Source organism: Galleria mellonella, unplaced genomic scaffold (assembly GCF_026898425.1).
Source record: "Galleria mellonella isolate WM207_F2 unplaced genomic scaffold, CSIRO_AGI_GalMel_v1 utg38, whole genome shotgun sequence".
NCBI lineage: Eukaryota > Metazoa > Arthropoda > Insecta > Lepidoptera > Pyralidae > Galleria > Galleria mellonella.
The window spans coordinates 2,442,671-2,459,635 of NW_026442090.1; the positions used below are offsets into that span (position 1 = coordinate 2,442,671).

At 32.6% G+C, this 16,965-nt stretch overlaps 1 protein-coding gene across 1 annotated transcript; it reads left to right on the forward strand.

Annotated features, from left to right (window-relative positions):
- The first annotated feature begins 9,746 nt into the window (after positions 1 to 9,746).
- LOC113522685 (protein hunchback) lies at positions 9,747 to 16,640 on the forward strand. The gene is made up of 3 exons (XM_026908495.3): positions 9,747 to 9,931; positions 11,792 to 11,886; positions 11,975 to 16,640. Exons 2-3 carry the CDS (start codon positions 11,794 to 11,796, stop codon positions 13,730 to 13,732), a joined length of 1,851 nt encoding a protein of 616 aa, XP_026764296.2. The 5' UTR covers positions 9,747 to 9,931; positions 11,792 to 11,793; the 3' UTR covers positions 13,733 to 16,640.
- Positions 16,641 to 16,965: the final 325 nt, after the last annotated feature.

Sequence of the window (16,965 nt, forward strand, 5' to 3'; positions counted from 1 at the left end):
ACATCTTACTCCTCAGGAATAGCAACGCATGAGAGGTATCGTGGGCAAAACAATATACTCTATTATGTCCATAGTACTGTTCATGTCTAGGCGACGGATACCGCTTGCCAGTAGTGGGCCGTCAGCTTGTTTGCCATTCTAAAATGCATAAAAATACATAAGAATAAAAAAGTCAGTTATTGATTTTGTTGCGAACTCCTTAGTTATTTTTTAAAGATTTTATTTTTATTGTATTTTTTACTTTTGTTTCTACAATTGTCACTTTTGCTCTTTGCTGTCGTAGTCTATCTTTCGTAGTTTTCTTTATTATAGTTATTTTCCTTTTAAACCCATTGTTTGATTACATCATAAACATCAATATACAGTCCATAATATCGCCCACATTTTTGGTCCTTCGAGCCGGACAAACTATCACACCTTACATTTTCGTTCCGTATTTAGTTTCGTACGTAGTAGTGTTCATACATAACATTTTCGTATAGTTCATATAATGATCACGCGTAGTAAAAATAAAATCTTTAAAAAATAACTAAGGAGTTCGCAACAGATTTTGAATTTTTTCAATCACTTGCAGAATATTATTATTGTATTTAAATAATGTGCGTAATAAACATTCTTATAATCACCAAGATCCTTATTATATTATTTTTATTCTACTGTAACATCACCTTATTCCGAAAATAGTTTTAGCTAAGAACAAAAAACTCAACTGTTGCATATGTCAATCAAAAATTCAATTTTAGTTTCAGTAGTGTGTGTGTAAATAAAATCTACTAATATACTTTACAATATAAATTGTATATAAATAACAACAAAATAATTGAATCATACAATAAACTAGAGCAATATCTATAAATAGCACCGTCCACGATTATGACGAATGAGCCAGCCATCATCGCGTTCGATCATATTTTAGTAGCCCAACAACCCGACGGTGCTGCCACCTGTCTGATCAATAAAGCTTTATGCCAGTGGTTCTTAACCTTTTGGGCCACGCCAAAATACACATAACACGTAGTGTATATCGGCTTAAAACTACGAGACCCGGAGGTGGTAGCCTGCGAAGTTGAAGCTGGGGTAATGAGGGTACGCCCCGAAGCCCCCACCTCGCTCGCCCACACTATCTGGGGAGCCTTGAGATGACCAGTGATGATGATAATGAGCGTTTTAATAATGAAATACCATTTAAGAAATTTCCATGGGCCAAATACATAAAGAGATTTTCTAATAAATTATATACCTAAATAAAACGCGCATATTTTTATTGTTCAATTTTTAACGCAACTCTCGCCGCGCGTCGTTGTTCGTATCTGTTATTGTTTGTTTGTTTTTGTTTAGCTTAGAAGACCACTTAAGAATGCCTCTAAACATTACCAGTGGTCCGCGGACTACAGTTTTTGAACCACTGCTTTACACTATTGTGATAAGTGGCGCCTGGACAAAACTATGTTGTATCAAAAATCACACGTGGCTCGGAAATTTTAAATTAATTAGTGCAAAAGCTGCTTCAGCACAGTGTTTTAAAAATTTTGACATGAAGAATAACTTGAGTACTCTGCTTCTCTCGCGCGAACCTACTAATCTCGTTGCCGTTAAAATTTTTTAAAATCCTTACTCAGTGCTCGCTAATGTAATATATCCTTATGTACAGGATAAAACAGCTTTGCCTGTGCAAATCACAATATACCTTATTCGATAATTATATTATTATTACTTATTTTAGGATATACTTGTACTCGTAACCTACCTGTGTACCAAATTACATTTTAATTCATTCAGCCGTTTAAGCATGATTCAGTAACAAACATACACATATTTACAAAATTTAATATCTTTTAATATTATAAAAGGGAGAATTTGTAAGCATAGATTTAAAATATGTTTGAAAAACTAAAACTACTCAACAAATTTAACTAAACTTTGGTACACGGGTAAATTATATCCTGACTTAACACATGAGATATTTTACGTACTGATTCACGCGAACGAAGCCGCGGCATACAGGTAGTTAATAACATTAGTAAGATTAGATAATATTAATGAATATTAATTTTATTTCTATCATTCCAGGTAAAATATTGATAGCAAGATTAATCGAGTAACACAATTTTTCGCGTACATTTCCATATTGCGCAGTATCATACTCCTTGCTACTTCTAGGTAAAAGTATCTATACTCGTATACTTTCTGATAAATAAGTATCCAAATAAATTGAAAGAAACCTCGCCATTCCGACCTACACAAATCACCACTCAAGAAAACGTACTGGGCAGCATTTTATAACTCCAGTCATTCATATAGGTGGGATGGGATGGGGAGGACATTACGGAAGGGATGGGAGGAGGCTGACCTGAGGGAGCGGCCCTTCGGATAGATTTGAAGGTACAATCATTTTTTATGCGAGGGGAAATAATGCCCGAAGCGGACGGTATACACCGAGAGGAATACCTATATAATTAAAAATATGTTCGACAAAATAAAACTATTTTTATTATGGAGAAACTAATTATTTTAATTTAAAAACTAAACTACTAAATCGATTTCGATAAAATTTCTATAGGACCAATCTGTTTAAAAGCAATTTTCCAAATCGGTTTACAACTAAGGGTGTTATGAGGTAATAAATACAAATAAAAAAGCAATCGATTTGAGAACCTCCTCCTTTTTGAAGTCGGTTGAAAACACTGGAGGGATTCTGTTATCACTAATTAATAATAATTCACTGCTAATTAAAAACCGCTAATTATTAATAATTCATTTATTGCTATTTTAGTTATGTTGTTGTATTTGTTGTTGTTAGCGTCACCTAAACATTAGTAGTAATTATTGTTGTTTCTCCACATCCAGACATCAACAACTTATATGTAATTATTTATTCATTAGTATATGTATGTGTACATGGAATACTTAATGCTAAAAGCATTCTTTCTCATTCAACCTTAGGGAAAGTGTCAGAATACTCAACTGCGGTACTAGTAATTGATACACTCACAACAAATTAAAATTTATTATATATATATATATTAAAATTTATTATATATATATATATATATATATATATATATATATATATGTAACATACTTACACACGTATAAGATATACAATTATACACGAAAATGAGAATAATACATAGTGCTTACTGCCTGCCATGCGTTGCTATTCCTGAGAACTCAGGTGTTATTCCTCTGTAAGCTGTAAATTCACTGCCATATCCCATACTTCAAATCGAAACACAGAGATAGAAAAACAACTGCTTAACGCTAGAAACACGAATGGGATAGAGGTGCCCAAGCAAACGACTTTTGTACAAAATCTCCTTCTGGTGATCTAATAAAATACTACTGCTTATTTCCTATGCTACAGTGTAAGGCTCACTGGAAGGTGTTTTTTAGAGATAAATTCACTTTTGTTCATGTTAAATCCAATTATTAGAATATTGTATTTCTCAGTACAATAAAGAATACCTGTTATATATATTTCTCAATACAATGAACCCAGTGCATCCTCAGCCTACGGCGGCCCTCTGTAATAAAGAGCGTGTCTCGGAACTGCTATAAAAGGCAGCATTACTTTTTACTCGTCGCGATAAGGGCACGAAAGTACACCCCTCGCATATTTCTGAGCCCGTGACGCGCAGGACGTGGCTACGCGCTGACCGGAAAATGGACATTTTCGCCCGTTCCCCCTATCTGTGTATACCTACCTACACGGCAGAACAGTAGGATGTGCCAAGTCATAAAAACGCGACTGTTAAATTCCTAATATCGAATAAATTTTGCAAACTTTTAACAGTCGAAGATCGTCATATATTTATCGTTATCTGCGTGTAATCTTAAAGTGTAAACAATAGAATAATTGAGTCAACCAGATAGCTTACTATGACGTACATAAACCAAAAATCCATTCATAGTAAAATGTTTTTATTTGTTGCTAATTACACTACTTTCTTTATTTTGTATCAGTGATAATTTCAACAATATTTAATTCACTGCATTACAAATGAAAAAAAAAAATACGTACCCGCTTTGAAACGTCACGTTTTCCTATTTATTCTTATCGTTTAGTAAGGATACATAGATATTTTCTTTCCATCACGTCCCATTTTTTTCCCTGAGGATGTGCCAAATTATGCTAAAAATTGAAAGAATCAAACACTATTTCAAGAAATCTAGTAAAATATACCAGATTTTTATACATCAATCGAGTTTATTTTTTATCATTTAGGTATAAAAAATACAAGAAAAATAAATTCATACAATTTAAACCTTTGAATACCTTTAAATTTTAACTTTGTCTTTTGTGTTTTGAAGGATCTTCTCGTTTTAGACGCTAACAGTAATCGCCTAGCATAGTTGTGTCCCAACAGCCTTGAAATCATTCTTCAAGCTTCTTTACATCTTGGTGGAATCTCTCACCCTGCTCATCACTGACAGCACCAAGATTAGATGAAAAGAAAGAAAAGTGGGAATAAAGAAAGTGATTTTTAACGACATTCTACAACCCAACTTTTCGTATGCTTTTAACATGTTGTTTACTAGCTATTCCGCATTTTCGGCTCTATGGTTCCCTTAAAACCCTTTTACAACTGCTTTCAGTAATAACCAGGCACCGAGTTCCTTGTCAGTAAGCTTTTTGTCAAAATTGGGTCTTTCATCAATGTGCGTATTCGTGGTCCCACGAATATTCCTTTGAGTTTTGCGTCATTTAACTTTAAAAATACCATCTTCAAATATAAAAATTCATCTCCCTGTTGATTCATAGCCTTAACAAAACTTTTTATCAGACCAAGTTTTATGTAGAGTGATAGTAAAATTATATTTTTAGTATCTACTAATGGTGTATGTTTCACATTCGCTTTTCCGCAAACAAACTCTGACCTTTCAGGCCATACTTTTGTAGTATAGTGCTTTTCAGTGGCTCGGCTGTCCCGCAAACAAAGAAAACAACAGTATTTAGTAAATCCATCCGGTAGTCCGAGTAAAATAGCTAGTAGATTTCACAATATACTGTCCACAAACGTAACAAAACTTATTTGGTGCATTTTTGCAGTTGCGACGGCCACTTAGTTCAGTAGTCATGTTGGATTTTCAAATATATCGTTCAGAGATATCGAGGTTATCAAATAGAAACAATTTATGAATTAAAAAAAAAAAAACAATAAAAAAGTATAATAACATCGAAAACCTCAACTGTTTCTTATACGCCTAAACTGAGGGTAGTTAAAATAATGATTGACATCTACGTCGAAAACTAGACGTGATGGATACCACATATATTTGGCACTTTTTATCTATGACTCATTACCTATTCATTCCAGCTATCAGTTTAACGGGTACTATAATCGTGTAACGTAACGTAGTGTTATATTTCCATTAAGATTTATTGACAGGCCTTATTTACTTTTTTTTATTCTGGTAGGTATATCTAGTATATCTTATCGAGTTTTGATTTGTTCTACGTATTAGACGTCAGTACTCGTAAACTACTGATAAACTGTTTATATTTTCATTAGATTTTGTAAAAGCAAACTCTAATAATGTTTAAGTCAATACAAATCATGTCCATTACTAGATATTACTGGTTTCATAACGTGTCAACCCAAATAACGGTACCTACGTAGGCATTACGTGAACTAGACCATTAGTAAAATTAAAAAATATCATTACTATTCTGTCAGTTGAGTGCAATTAAGGTTAGAACTAAATTTATTTGAAACCAATTTAACTGTGTATGTACTTACCTACATTCTTAAAAAATAAGAAGATAATATGTAGATAACATATTATTATACAAAAAGCCAAATATTTGTTTAATTTTTTTTAATAAGATATGGACAATTATATTTATTGCTTACTTACTAAGAGGCAGATAATTTAAAAAATGGAATAAAAAAATTATGGCCATCAATGTATAAAGATCATTACCATATTCAATCACACGAGAATCAAAACCAGTACCCTATTTAAATGTAGTCTTGTTTTTTTTTTATACAACTTAGAATAGCAAACAAGCTGACGGCCCACCTGATGGAAAGTGGTAACCGTCGCCTATAGACATGAGCAGTACCATGGACATAACAGAGTGTACTGTTTCGCCCATGATACCCCCCATGCGTTGCCATTCCTGAGGACTCAGGTGTTATTCCTCTGTACCCTGTAAATTCACGCCATGCAAACACAACTGCTTCACGGTAGAAACACGAGTGGGCCAAGCAATCGACTTTTGTACAAAGTCTCCCTCTGTACAAATTCATACGCTTTACCATGTTGTTGCCACAATTGCCATATTCCGATTTTTTATACTATTTTTTTACGTATGTATGGTCTAACGCTACATAACAAAGTCACTGATGCGTAGATTTTTTTGTGCCCTATATTCTGACCATTACCTAACATAACGTTTCTTGTGTTAATCGGTTAATAATAATAAAAAACATTAATACTGGCGCCTTACTGATATAATTTAATATTTTTTCCTCTAATTATCGCGTGTTACTTTAGTTAACGCTTAGATAAAGAGTCGCATCCGTAGGGCTGTCACTATTTTTTTAATGGAATAAAAATAAAATACTAAGAGATCAGAGAAAAAAATTTTGTACGAAGTCTCACATTTCAACTTTATACAAAAGTCATCTGCTTGAGTACCTCTGTCCAGTTCGAGTATCAATCGTATTTCTGTGGAGTTGTGTTTTGGTTATGTTTCGGTTTAAAGGGTGGGATATGGCAATAAAATTACGGGATACAGAGTCGTAATACCTTAGTCCTCAGGAATGGAAATACATGAAAGGTATCATTGGCGAAACACTATATTCTGTTATGTCCATAATACGGTTGCCTATAGGGCGACGGTTATCTCTTTCCTTTGAGTGGGCTGTCAACCTGTCTGCTGTTCTAAGTTGTATAAAAAAAGAATAACGCCGCCTGCGCCATCGGTATATACTGGCCGAATACCAGTGTTGATAGTTGAGGTGAAGATGAAGTCAGATCAGTTAGCCCATGATGACATATTTATCAGGAATTACCAAATTGATTTCCAGGCGGCATCGCGCGATGATCGACTAAACAGGGCGTATTGTTAGCAGAAAACTCATTATTTCCTATGGAATTTTATCTATGTTTACGAGTATGCATTACAAATAATCCCTCCTAATTACTGACACTATTTAGATGCTAAAATTTTATTGTAAAAATAAGTTATTTTTAATAACAGCAATTAAGTAAACTCTCATTATCTTTTCTAATATTAGCATACTAATATTTGTTAATGTTACATTCTGTAATTGTACCTCTGATTCATTATGTACTTTAGTGCAATAACAATTTAGTAGATATAATTTAGATTGCGAAATATTGACTGTAGTACTTTAAAACACATAACATTATGGTTTATTACTTGATAAAATATCATGTAAGCATAAAAATAAATGGTATAGACATACAGTATATTTATATATATATATATATATATGTATGAAACGTCAGGGTGCTTTTTTTTATGCAACTTAGAATGGCAAACAAGCTGACGGCCCACCTGATGGAAAGTGCTAACCGTCGCCTATAGACATGAGCAGTACCATGGACATGACAAAGTATTCTGTTTCGCCCATGATACTCCCCATGTATAGCCATACCTGAGGATTCAGGTGTTATTCCTCTGTACCCTGTAAATTTGCTACCATATCCCACTCTTCAAACCGAAACACAGTCATGCAAACACAATTGCTTCACGGTAGAAACACGAACGTGACTGAAGTACCCAAGCAAACGACTATTGTACAAAGTCTCCCTCTGGTCAACGATTTATTAGTTTTTGAGAAAAATTATACCCGTGACACTGTTGTGAATTGTCAGTAGATATATAAATATGTTATAATTTCCATTTTCTATGGGATTTTTATGGACTTATAAGGATGACAATATATATCTATATATATTGTAGCGGCGTGACAACCCTGCGACGATGATTGTGTGATACTGCCCAACAGATAAAATTGTAGTTAATCAAACTAGAACTATTAGGAAATTATTTTTTCCATAAATGGACCAGTAAATATTTGTATAACGCATCGTATGTACGGGCAGACTTGCTCGTATCTATATGTAATAAAAATTTCTTGCGATTACATATAGTCCCGTTTAGTTAACGTAAAACGTTTTGATAAGCTTATGTTATTTTAACCAATTTGAATAATTCTTTTTGGAATCAATGTGGTTCACTCCCGTGTTTTTATTTTATCACGAATGTTTTTTTTTTTTTAATTATTAATAAGAGTTAAACCAAACGCCTAATACCTATCCATCAAACTTTAAAATCGAGGTTTTCAATTCGACAATTTTTTTGTAGGTATATATAATATAGAATAGGTATAATTGATAATTATTTTCGATAATGTGTGTGTATCTTCTTAATAGGTAACAGTTATTATTCAATATTTACTATTGGGAGTCATGTTGTATTTTAAATATTTATTAAGACATTACTCATATAAACACACATAATAACATTGGAGAAAATAAAGATACTATAATTTAGTCCTCATTACACGTAGGTAATATACCTGTAGGTAAATAAAATATAAGTAAAACAAGGAATGTAAAAATAATCATTTAAATTAGATATATTTAAACATAGATATAGTATTTATATAGAATAAACTATTTTTTTTATATAGTAACTTCAATAAATATGAATTTAGATAGAATAAAAATTTATATTTATTGAAGTTAATATACTTAACATCAATAAATATATATAATTAAATCAACTGAATATTAGGTTTTAATATGTATATTTAAATACATATAATTAAACACATATATTTTCATTAGTGAGGTTATAAAAGAAAAGGTACATAATTTTGAAAAAGGTAATTATTAGATACAATGTTATTACTAGTAGATATATAAAACTGTGAATTTCTTATTCTATTATCTGTATGTCGTAGCTACATTTTGAGAAAGAAACAATGTAACATATATAGAATATAAAGTCATAAAAATAAAAAAGTTCCGCATTTTATTGGTTGAGTGGATGAGTGACAAAAAATACAAAATCGTTCCTTTTTTAATGCCACACTACGATTGGCTGATCGGTTCACATAAAAAGCTTGACGCCCCTTCAAAGCGCCTCCTTCCAACGCGCGAGCTTTTTATACGCGTAGTTTATTTATTCATAAAGAAGTGCGATGTGACAAGGGAACGTTGGTATATAGAAAGTCTAAAATAGATGGATCGTGCACGTGTATGTTTTTACTAAGCTATTACGTCCAGTAGTAGATGTAATTACTTATTTGCTGACTTCTTTTATTATAAACATACTTAAATCAAACAAATATTTCTAAAACAATTTATTTATAAAATATATAAACAAAACATAAATATCACGTTAGATTTGTCACCAATATAATGGATAACAATCTCATTTCCCTACGTAACAATATCATATTGTCTATTAATAACCTATAGTATAACGCATACAGTTTATTACAATAACAACTTCTGCCAAGGGATGCTTATTTTTTTATTATTAATATCGCATAAACAATAACTTAATAAGTTAATCCCCACCCCACAGTAGCACGCGTCGTATTGGTTCGAGTAAAAATAGGCTGTGGGGGCGCGAAAGAGACGTGTATATCTGACACTATTGGTCTCTCGCTTACACCAGAAAACTCGTCGCCTTCTAATGTAGAATACATTTATCGATGTTTGAGGCATAAAAATTGACAGGCTTTTTTTCAGTTGAATGCAAGCCGCAGTGCCAAGCGGACTATACCGCTCAGATCGCGCGTGCTGAAGATTGTTCAAAAAAAAAACAAAAAACGTTGCTGAATTATTTGTGTTTATTTTATAGTGACTTTAAAAGACCGAAGTGAAAATAAATTGATGTTTATATTAGTGTGTTGTGTTTAAAAACTTTACCAGAAAGAAGGTAAGTGTTGATAATCTTATTTAATATTATAGATTAATGCATTGATCTATATATTTTTAAAGATATTTTTATGCATAATCCTAAATTATTAATAGATAGAAAATTTTTTTAATTTAATATATACTTATATTTTTCTATATATATTTTTTTATGTTACAGTCATATCTACCTAGAATATTTAATAAATACATTAGCACTGCTTAGATGAAAAACGAAATGGTAAAACAACTATTCTCATTTTTTTACTGATCTGTAAATAAAATTTTTAATACAATTCTTAATATATATTCGCATAGTATATTTTATAATATTAAAAAGAAATTTTTAAGAGATAAATTATAAACAAAAATATATTTGTTCCGCGCCGGTATAATTCAAATTAATTCCACTTATGGTGAAAAAAGGTAATTTCAATGTAGTTACCAACTATTCAGATACGATGAGATGTTTACCTGCTCACAATGAACATAAATATAGTAAACAAAATCTCTCACTTCTATTCAAACATAATAAAGGTACATCATATTTTGAATGATAATTCGTATTGTTGTTATTGTCAATTGTCTTAGGCCGGGCAAAAGAATTTTTAGTAATGGGCTCGACGGGTACAATCTTTTATTTTTTTATGGGTGAAAATGGTATGGTAACCCCACCTGCGCTAACGGGGTACGCTGGCGGAGCACCAGTGAAGGGTGGTAGATGAGAATGAAAACAGACCAGTTAGCCCATCATGATGAATTCGTCAGGAATTAACCATGATAGTTTCCAGGGAGAATCGCGAGGAGGTCGACCTGGTTCGGTATATTGCTAGCAATGGGATTCTCAGTCTCCATTACTAACAATCCCTCCTTTCCCCCCGACGGGTACAATTGCTAACAATGTCGTATGAACCTCCATATAATCGCTCCGGAAACCATTGTAATTAATTCTTAAAATTCGTCGTTTTAGGCTAACTGAGCCGACTTGGTCCTTATCTATGACTACTAACTAGTACTCCGTCAATGTATCTATACCAATAACGTAGCTATTATAAAATAAAATGCAAATATTAATTTATCATTGTAATAATCTAATAGTTGTACGTAATTATCATTAACAATTTGCTAATAAGGACGTAATGAATAGTAACTAATAGGAAAATATAATAACAAAAATTATAATTATAATCAAATATTCAAATGAGTTTCCAATGAGTTCATTTAATACATATTATATTTTAAAATAGAATAATTATAACATCAGTGACTGCTACGTGCAACTTGATTTAAGTAAGATTTAGAATGTCATCCATCTGCGTTTTGAATTTCAACCAAGTCCTTACAGTCGCCTTTTTCACATATTATCACTCGAGCCCTGAAAATTAATAACTTCAATTGCCTACGACATAGGATTTTTTTATAACTTATTAACTAGATTGCATCATGGTTTCGTGTTTATCTCTCTAACTTATTAAGATAAAGAGTATCGTAAGTATCAATAATCAAAAATAAGATCTATTTATGAACAGAATTTCATTCAAGTTTATTCGGCTCTATAAGTGTTAATTGAATATCAAACATTGAAACATCTTTAAAAAATTTTACATTTTTAATATTGCATAGCAGAATTCTTTAACTAAATATAATATTTCTTATTACTAATGAATCGTTGGAATCTTTTATAAATAATTTGTTATTTAATTACATTGCAACAATGACACCTTTAATACGTGATTCAACCTTTCCGCATTTTACATTGTAAAGGCATTTGATCCGTCAGCAAATATTTACGATTGTTTATTACGCTATGGAAGAATTGAACAAAAGTGCAAAATACATAAAAATGTATAATATATCTAAAAGTCATGGTTATTTGTCTCAGGTATGATAAGTTGCGCATCCCCCGCCGGCATGCCGCCAGCTCCACACTCCGCTCACACGCAACCCTGGGGTCCCCTTCTGCAACCAACTGCAGTAGTAAGTTGAATTTATTTTCAAGAAATTATATTTGAACTTATTTAGCTCAATAACCAGGTGACCAATATTCTGTATGTTATCTTTCTAGAAAACGGAACCGATGGACGATACGAGCTTCTCGAAAGAACAAACAAGTGGATTTTACTCCGAAGGGTTTCATAGTGCTTCTCCTTCATCCTCGAGTAAAGACTCTAACGGTCACTCTCCCCACAGCGTCGGCAGCGCTGGAGAACCGTCGCCCTACTATGATAATGTGCAGCTCAAAGCTAAAGCAAATTTGGGAGTTCATCTAGATTCCTACCGTGGCGCAGTACCATACAACTTACTTACACCTCCAGGTTTCGAGCACAAAATCAATGATGGACGTGAACCATCACCAAGTTACGAAATTGCATATTCCTCAAAAGTACCTCCTGCTCATGTATCCACGCCAATATCTCATGCAGATTCTACACCCCCAAAATCACCCAGAACACCATCATCTTTGGAACAAGAACAGGAGCGAAGATCGTTTGAAAGATTCCATGATTCTGGCTTTGATGGTGTTCAGAGCAAACAAGATATCGACGATAGTCGTGATGGATCTGGCCTCGAGGACGATTTTGATGAAGAACCTGGACTCAGGGTTCCAGCCGTAAACTCACATGGAAAAGTAAAAACATTCAAATGTAAACAGTGCGAATTCGTAGCTGTCACCAAGCTTAGTTTTTGGGAACACAGTAAAGAACATATTAAACCAGAAAAAATGTTATGCTGTCGCAAATGCCCATTTGTAACTGAATACAAACACCATCTCGAATATCACATGAGAAATCATTTGGGATCAAAGCCATTCCAATGTAGTCAGTGCTCGTACTCATGCGTCAATAAATCTATGCTCAACTCACACCTCAAGTCACATTCTAATGTGTATCAATACCGCTGCGCTGACTGCAGCTATGCGACAAAGTATTGCCATTCTCTGAAATTACATCTCCGTAAATACCAACATAATCCAGCAATGGTACTTAATATAGACGGCACACCAAATCCTCTCCCAATAATAGATGTCTATGGAACTCGACGGGGTCCTAAACAGAAGCCTCTCTCAAAAATCTTTGAACAACAAGTTTCTATGAACAATAATGCCAATCAATCGCAGCCACCGCCCCCAACGCATTCTCTATTCGGAAGTCATTTTCCAGTAAGCTTACCATACTTGCCACCACTTTTACCTCCCTCGTTTCTCTTCCCTCCAAATAATAACTACGAGCAAAGAACATCACCAAAACAATGCGAAACGATTTCTGATAAGACAGCAGCGTCGCCACCCCCTTCAATTTTACACCAACGCCTTTCCTACGGAGAGCGTCAACCAGAAACGGGTCCAATAACATCACCGGCCGTGTCACCAGTCGATTTGCCTCGTATACCGACCATGCGAAATACTTCTCCGGTACAATCAAACGACGCTCTTGACCTTACAAACGGCAAAGCTAGCGAGGCAGGTTCACCGCCACCTACAGAACCACAAGCACCTGCAACACCTACTACGGCACTCAAAAATAGAAGAAAAGGCCGTGCTTTTAAACTGCAGCCTGCAGCTTTAAGATTACAACACGAGGATGATAAAATGCGGGACGCTGAAGCCTCCGAAACGGAATCCGATGAAGACACGCCATCTACCAAGGCGCAGAATACTTACTCGTGTCAGTACTGCGATATTACCTTCGGCGACCTTACAATGCATACGATACATATGGGTTTTCATGGATATAATGATCCCTTCATGTGTAATAAGTGCGGAGAAAGAAGCGCCGATCGTATAGCATTTTTTATTCATCTTGGCCGAGCTCAACATGCTTAACTTTTTTAAGACTACTGTTAACAATCCTAGTCAAAGCAAGTTACTTGAGCCGAAATGATAATTATAATTAACTAATTGTAGAAATGAGCAAAACATAGATAATGTAACTTTAGAATTGTTTTAATACTACTTCTAAATTGATTTATAAGGCCAAAGAATATAAGTAGGTACACATAAAAATCATGAATTCAAAAACTGGGTTCGATTATTTTATTATGTAAACATATAATAATATGTTTATTTTAAAATCTAAACCTTATTTTTCATGATACTGTGCTTAAAAACTAAACAATACGAAATTATTTTTACCTAATGTTATATATAAGTAAAGTAAATTATAGATAGTAAGTAGATAGACAACGGCAAGCTCGACTTTCATAGATGATTTAGAGAACATCCCGAATAGATTTAAGTACATAGACGTGTGTTATGCCCCATGTTATGTAATATAGCGATTAGACTTTAGAAACGTGTGACCAATATGTAAACAAGACTGTATATCTTGATTAAGTACAAAGAACAAAAGAAATAATCACAGGAATACCTCCGTTTTACTTGTTCTAAGTTTGTTCTATATTTTATTATTTATTATCAAGTGAGGGATTGCAATTGGAGAAATACAAACACTCGATGTATTTAATACAACACAACAGGATAATTAATATTCGATATATCAGAACACCAACACGTTATTTTACCAATATTGTACAATATATACAAACGGTGAAGTTACCTATTAGTCCTTTAAATACGTCGTATACTAAGAATAGGGAGATAGGTGTTATGTAATAAGTATCTAATTAAACTAATCAGAATGTATTTATATCGGCCAAAAAAGAATTATTTTATTTATTTATCCTTATGGTGTAACGTGTGATAACTTTGTTTTATATAGACATATAGTTGTGTACTGAGAATTTACGTTGTGCGAATCATCGATTACTTGACGACGGAGATTTTTATTGTCATTGTAAATGGTTATTCGAAATTAGTCATTGGAGTCAATCTTTCTCTAAACCTACGGCTAATTTTAAAATTTGATATCACAGCGAAATCTTAATTATAAAGACCAATATGAACTAAATTTCTAATAGATTTTATTCAAAGTGACTATTAAGTTTATGATGGTCTGTAAAATCGTATTTTCGCAAAACTATCAAATTAAAATTAGTTAACTTTATTATCGTTCGAAAAATGTTTGATTTTCAATTTTTTTTTCGAATTCTAATGCACGAGAATCGGCCCACTGAGACATCCCAGTATAGTCTTTAAATACTAGAAAAAAATTTTAGGAACAAATTATAATTTTACTTAAATTGCTTTAAATATTTGTGTATTGTTTTGTAATATACTCATCAAAAGTGTCTAGGAATTAAGTACGTTTTAGACTATGACTGCAATTAAGAATTATGATTTTGACTTTTTGAATCGTTATTGATTGATTAATTGATTTATTTAAATATTTTTTTTTTAAATAGAAAATGAACTGTCAATCAGGATTCATATCATCATCATTTCATGATTGGCTGAACGTCATCAAGCTCTAAAACAGTACGTAGGCGTTTCGGAAGGGATATTGGTCTATACTTCTTCAAAAGGGTATTGTCATCCCTCTTGAAGATCAGGACTACCGCACTTCTACTCCAAGCCTCGGGCGTAACACTCTTCTGGATGACGAAATTAAATAGCTTCTGAAGAACTACAAATACCGGTTTACCGCCCGGTCTCAGAAGCTCTGCTGTAATTCAGTCCTCCCCGGTGTCTTGCCGTTTTTAAGCTGTTTGAGAGCCATTGTGTGATTTGTGTCAATGATGAAAACACAGAATATACATTTTTTTTTTTTTGATAAATATTTATATTTAAAAATGTACCTGATCTCTAGACACTTTTGATATGTGTCTCTTTTCATTTAAGAGTTTCCTCTTGTCGGTGCAACTAATTCATGCATCTTCGTCCAGCGAGCTCTATCCTTGACCTCCCCATACGACATGACACCTAGTGTTTCTTTTATCTGTCCCATGTAGTTATTTCTCAATCTTCCTCTTATGCCCTTTATTTTTCCTTCTATGCTCTTAAAAAAATCGTCATGTCGTATAAGGTGGCCCAGTATTTTGCCTCTTCTATTCTCTATTATTTTAATTAATATTCTTTTCTCGTTCATTCTTTTCAGGACTTCCTCATTCGTTACTTTTTTCTGTACAGCTTATCCTTTCTATTCTCCTCCATGTTCACATTTCGAATACCTCAAGCATCTTTCTTTCTTTCTACGTCATTGTCCATGTTTCACATCCATATAATGCTTTGCTCCAAATATAAGTTTTTATAAATTTCATAAGGATTATTTTGGATATTTTTGATGTAAATAAGAAATAACTATCTACTTAAGTCTGTAAATTAAAAATACCAAACATAATTCATTTGTATAACATTCACATATACCATTGATATATCAACAACTCATAGATAGATATACTGTTAATTTATTTATCAAATGATTTTTTTTTAAATGTTAACATAATAGTTTAAGTATTTAGTGTGCAATTGTAACAAAATTAATATGTAATGAACACGAAAATACCACCTTTTAAAGTCACTTCCAAATTGTTCATTGTTCATAAAATATATTGCACCGGCCTTTCAATCGAACTGAAGTTGATAGAAAATACTTATTATTATAAATTGTTAAAATTAATATTATTATTAATTGATTAACTTTGACATTAAAAATCACGATTCGAAATACATTTTTGAAAATCATGCATAATTGTTTAAAATCAGTACACATAAAGTAAAAATTGTGACTTATGTTAATTAATAACCAAATTATTGTGTATCTATGATATTTAAGTTATTAAAGGAAATGATATTTATTATTGTAACTATTGGAGAATTTCGTTTGCGTGCTGAAGATAACAATAAAAATCAAAGTTTTATCCTTATTCCATTGTTTTATTTTGACAATAAAATTATTTATTTGTTCCTTATCAACCACATTAAAAAAAAGTCTAGTACAAAAATCGGACATAATGCTATATATAGCATTTTGTCGCAATTAACATTTGGAAAAACAGAAAAATATGCAGTGAAAAATATTGAAAATTTATAATTACAAATTAAATCATGTAATTACTAGCTGTATCCTACGGTTTTACGTAGCTGTGTAAAAAATTTCATTCTAATCTGATTAGTAATGTTTAACTGAAAGAATAACAAGCATCTATCCTTACCAACTT